This window comes from Barbus barbus, assembly GCF_936440315.1.
Source record: "Barbus barbus genome assembly, chromosome: 37".
Lineage (NCBI taxonomy): Eukaryota > Metazoa > Chordata > Actinopteri > Cypriniformes > Cyprinidae > Barbus > Barbus barbus.
In genome coordinates this window covers 19018874-19023732 of record NC_136715.1, presented here as the reverse complement: position 1 = coordinate 19023732, position 4859 = coordinate 19018874, and the positions used below count along the sequence as shown (strand labels likewise).

The 4859-nt window shown below is 36.4% G+C and overlaps 1 protein-coding gene across 1 annotated transcript; it reads right to left on the bottom strand.

Annotated features, from left to right (window-relative positions):
• Positions 1-1150: 1150 nt before the first annotated feature.
• Positions 1151-4796, bottom strand: LOC306857207 (uncharacterized protein). Its single transcript, XM_079397015.1, has 3 exons — positions 4058-4796; positions 3035-3161; positions 1151-2891 (listed from the first exon to the last, which is right to left on the bottom strand). Exons 1-3 carry the CDS (start codon positions 4717-4719, stop codon positions 2151-2153), a joined length of 1530 nt encoding a protein of 509 aa, XP_079253141.1. The 5' UTR covers positions 4720-4796; the 3' UTR covers positions 1151-2150.
• Positions 4797-4859: the final 63 nt, after the last annotated feature.

Here is a 4859-nt window from a genome sequence, read left to right as displayed (position 1 = left end):
CAAAATGGCGGAGTGCGTTGAGCGGAGCCACAGCGATGAGCTCGGTGATTGGTCAAGCCTGGACAACAGTGGGCGTGTGAGACACGAGCAGGATTGTGATTGGATAAGACGAGTTGAAAGCAAAGGGTGGTTACAGTTCAGGAGGGAGAAACTGCTTGTAGCGCATCCTAGTCTTTGAAGAATGGATTTAGGAAACCGGGTTATTTTATCAGTGAAACAGTAACTTTACTTAATGAAAATGTATGATATCTAATATATTTATGATATATTACTATGACTCTATTAGAATACACTTTTTCATAGTTCATAGTCTCTTAAGGAGTCCTCAGTGGATAATAGTACCTTTTAGACACAACAGCAACAAACTGAAAGCTACTATAACAAGCCCCATGAATATTTCAGGTTGCAATTCTGTCTGATTAGGGACTTGATTGCTGTTTCCACAACATACAAAAGTAATAGTGCTTATGTAAATAAAATTCATGAAGGTTTCAGCATCACTGATACTGGCCAAAGTAGACCAATGATGAAGGACGGACTTCATCTAGTGCATTTCAGACAAAAAATAGACCCTTATTTAGTTGGATTGCTGTCAGTTAGATTTAAGTGCCTCTGGCATCAAAGGCCCCGTGATCTCCTTGATGTCTCTGGACTGAGACGGAGTCTCTTGTGACCACCTGGCTGAGGAGAGTTTTCACTCTGTTCACAGACAAAATAGTTTTGGTTTGGTGAAGCCATCTTTTATCCAAGAAAATGGATACTATGAAAAAAGTATTGTATGTATAAGTTTTAAATGTCTTGTCCAGAAGGACTATGGGACATGGAGATCTTTGGAATCAGGTATCATCATCATCATCAATAATTACCTGTTCGTCACTCAGGAAATTACTTTTCCCCTGTGCCGCACCTGCTTAAATCTAAATAATAGATGGGGGGCCACAACAGAAACTGAGACTCATTGTCTCCAAGGTAGCCAACTGAAGGCATCACATGACCTGGCCAGATAAACAATAGGGCAGAGTTGAGGCCGACTAATAAGTTAGGCCTTAACTGAGAAGCTTTCAGAGTTAAAGAATACAATTAAAATTTTCAATATATTATGTTTTGTAAAAATAATGAATTGGAAATAATTATGAAAGTACAGTAGGGTACATGTGTCTGTCATTTATTAGGATTAAACTGGGCGATTTTATTTTTTCTTTCTTGTAATGTTTAAAAAAGTAGTTTAACGCTGCAAAGTTCTTTAATTATTTCCATAAAATACAGATATTTGATAAAGAACAAAACTGTATAAAAGTTATGTGTACATTAGCATTACAGTGGTGTACAGGAAAAGCTTTATGAAGTTATTCACGTTTATAGAAACGGCATCATATTTATATATACATTTCTATAAATACCTAACTTTATAAAGCTTTTCCTGTACAGGACGTTAACCAAATATTAATAACGTGTCTGTACACAAGCTATTTATATTTGCATGACAGTTATGTTAACAGAAACACCACTGTAATCATATACATTTAAATAACTTTGATATCATGTTTCTGTCCATATTTTCCATTACAGTGCTATAAACTTGTTTATAAAAACACGTTTTCTACATTTTACACATTTTTCTATTAATGCAGTGCTTCTGTAAACATACCTTGATAACACTACTGGATACAGATAACTGCATACATAACTTTGATACTGTTTCCATACATACATTTCCATATTTATATTTGCATGTTTCCATTACAGTGGTGTAAGAAAACACACTATAACGTTTTTGTTTGTTTTACATAAACACTATCAAAGTTATTTATATTTACAGAAACACTGTATAAAAGTTACATAGGTACATTTGAGCCAGTGTTTCTGTAGAAATATAAACAATTGTATAAAACTCTTCCTGTAAACATAAATAAAACTAGGTATAGAAACACAGACTCAAAGTTATTTATATTTACGTTTACATAACAGTGGCATGAAAGAAAAGGTTTATAACATCTTGTATACGTTTACAGAAACACTATGAAAGTTACTTATATTTACATGCAGAAACATAGTATCAAAGTTATTTATATTTGCATGTTTATTTTTATCTACCATTTACATTACAGTCCTTTGATCTATCCTCCAACAGCAAGTGTTTTGTCTGGTTCTTAATCATTTGCCCATGCTTTTAACAAGGGGCCATTTTGATAGTTTATAAGGAGGCAAGCAACAGTGTATAGCTGGTTGATGGTCCTGGTGTCGCAGAGAGGAATGACTGTGTCCAACAGCTTGTGTTGCTTCACCCTGCCGACAAGACGCTCAATGTGGACCCTGAGCCGAGCAATGGACTGAGTTTCCCTCACTTCCTCAGCCGGCATCTGTTCCTTCTTTAGCAGACAGCAAGGTCGGTAAACTTTGCACAGTACACAGTTGTCTATAAAAAACCCTTTGTTGACCATAATGGCCATTTCAGGTTTCAGGAGTGACACAATGCCAGACTGCTTCAGAAGCTCCTTGTCACTGACAGACCCTGCATACACGGATGACACAAAAGTTACTGCACCATGTGGTGCCATGCCAATTAAACCCTTGTAGGTGCTATGGGACTCTTCACCTTGAAGCAGAAGAGAGGTTGGCGTTTTGCAACGCAGCTCTATGCAGTCTATCACAACATGTGTGTCTGGATAGTCCTGAAACTTCTTTGGCATGTGAGCCTTGACCACCTCCTCAGACATCCAGATGCGCACAGATCCAAGAATGGCGTAGAGAAAATTGGCCCAGCTTGTAATGATTGGACTCACGGCGGACTGATGGATATTGAATCTGTGGGCTAGATCTCTCTCTGTTAGACCAACTGAGAGATGGACCATGAAGAGGAAAAACTCATCTATGGGCTGCATGGACTGCCACTGTTAACAAAACAGTGAAAGTTTTTTTAATACATATAACGTGTGTGTTTATGTAGAGAAGGTAATATTGGTAGCATAAACATTTCTGTCTCTCTTCTCTCCACATAAATGAATTTTAGATGGCATATAAATGAATTATTTACCGATGTACTGCCCGATGCTCCAGCTTCGCTCACTGTGGCGGTCCTGACTCTGGTCAAACGAACCATGTTGTGGGACGCAGGCTCAATGAGTCTCCAGAACGCCATCAAGTGGTTGTAAGTTGCAAACCTATAAGAAATGTGGGACATGTTTGAGATAATATACAAAAAAAAACAACCACCAAGTTGTATCTTATTTTTTATTTACAGTGTACTAAAATATAAGTCTTGTAAACCCTTGTTAAAAGAGTACAATTTATCATACTTCTACTTAAATAATATTCTTAGTAAGTACTTGTTAAAGAAATAATAAACTTTAAAAGAATATACTTATGTGCAAACGAATGTAATGATTTCCAGACACTTAATTGCATGTTATTTATGATTGAATGAAAACGTAATTTAAATTTTTATTAAATGCAGTAAGATTCAACGAATCTTAAGTACTTAAGAGTTTCTGATCCACTAAAGTAGGACTAAAGTACACATTTGTATGTAATTTCATATACTATGTAAACAAATTGTCCTTAAAACATGGTTAAAATGTACTGACAAGCATTTATGGTGAACTAAATATACTTTATATACTCATTTCTATTGAAACTTGTATGTCATGTATTTGATTAATTGATTATTATATATATTTTATCATATAATTTAACACCATGCCAGTTACCACAGCTATATTCAGGGCAAGACTGGAGTGAAAAATAGAAAACATAACTAAACAAATAAACCATACAACAAAATTATTATTATTATTTTTTACAAAAGGTTTTTAAAGTTTGTCTATAAAAAAAGATTAATAAAACTTATTTAAAGCACGTGTTATGAAACAGTCATGAAAATGTGCTCAAAGTGGCATTTTATTTTCTAAATATTCTCTGCATGTATAGTTTTATATTTAAGATTTGAAGTACACTACTAGTGCACGTTTGAGTGCTACCTAAATTAACATGTTTTATGAAAAGCATGAAAAAGTTATGGAAACATCATGTATGAAAATGTTTAGGTTTTAGATCTTACCTGGTGTAAAACCGTATGTCATCGTCAGATGCAGCAAATCGCCCCAAACAAAACCTCTGAAGGACAGACAACTCTGCAACCTGTCTCTTCAGGCGCTCGACCTCCTTTCGGAGAACTTCGGTCTCATCCACTTCCAGATGATCCTGGACGAGAGATGAACAATAATCATGCTCCTGATGCTGCTGGAAGCCCGTGGGCACAGGGTCTTGTTCTAAAGGAGACGGGACGTGTCTCCTCCTCTTCCATAACCCTGTGCGCTTCGGTGCTGAAGTGTTGGAGATGTTCCTCGTGAACAGCGTGGGCACGGCGCCCTTCTTCAGCAGTCGGCGTGCATTGGGAGTCGACTGCGGAATAAAATCATCAGTCCTGAAGTGTCGACTGCATACTCTTGTATTAGGACTGACTTTATAATCCTCACGCCGGATATTCTGAAGCCACGTTTTGCGTGTTTCTTTGTTCAAAGGGAAACTGTGGAAACTAATGACAGAATTAAATCTTGAGGACATTTTACAGGAGGGGACACAGCAATAGCGAGACGACGCACCTTCGCGACGAAGATATTTAAAGGTTTTTGAACTCATTATTTTAATATAATGTACTAAATAGTATAGTACTGTAGTTAATATAGGTATAATGTAATAATATATAAATTTGATTGTCATCAATATCGAAATATGTCAGAAAGAGTTAACTACTAACACAGTTTCCTATCGGTGAATACAGTACCGGAAGCTCGTGTAGACACTGAGAATTTAGCGGAAATACGTAGGCAGTAGGCATATGGCAAGCCGAAGTAGCATTT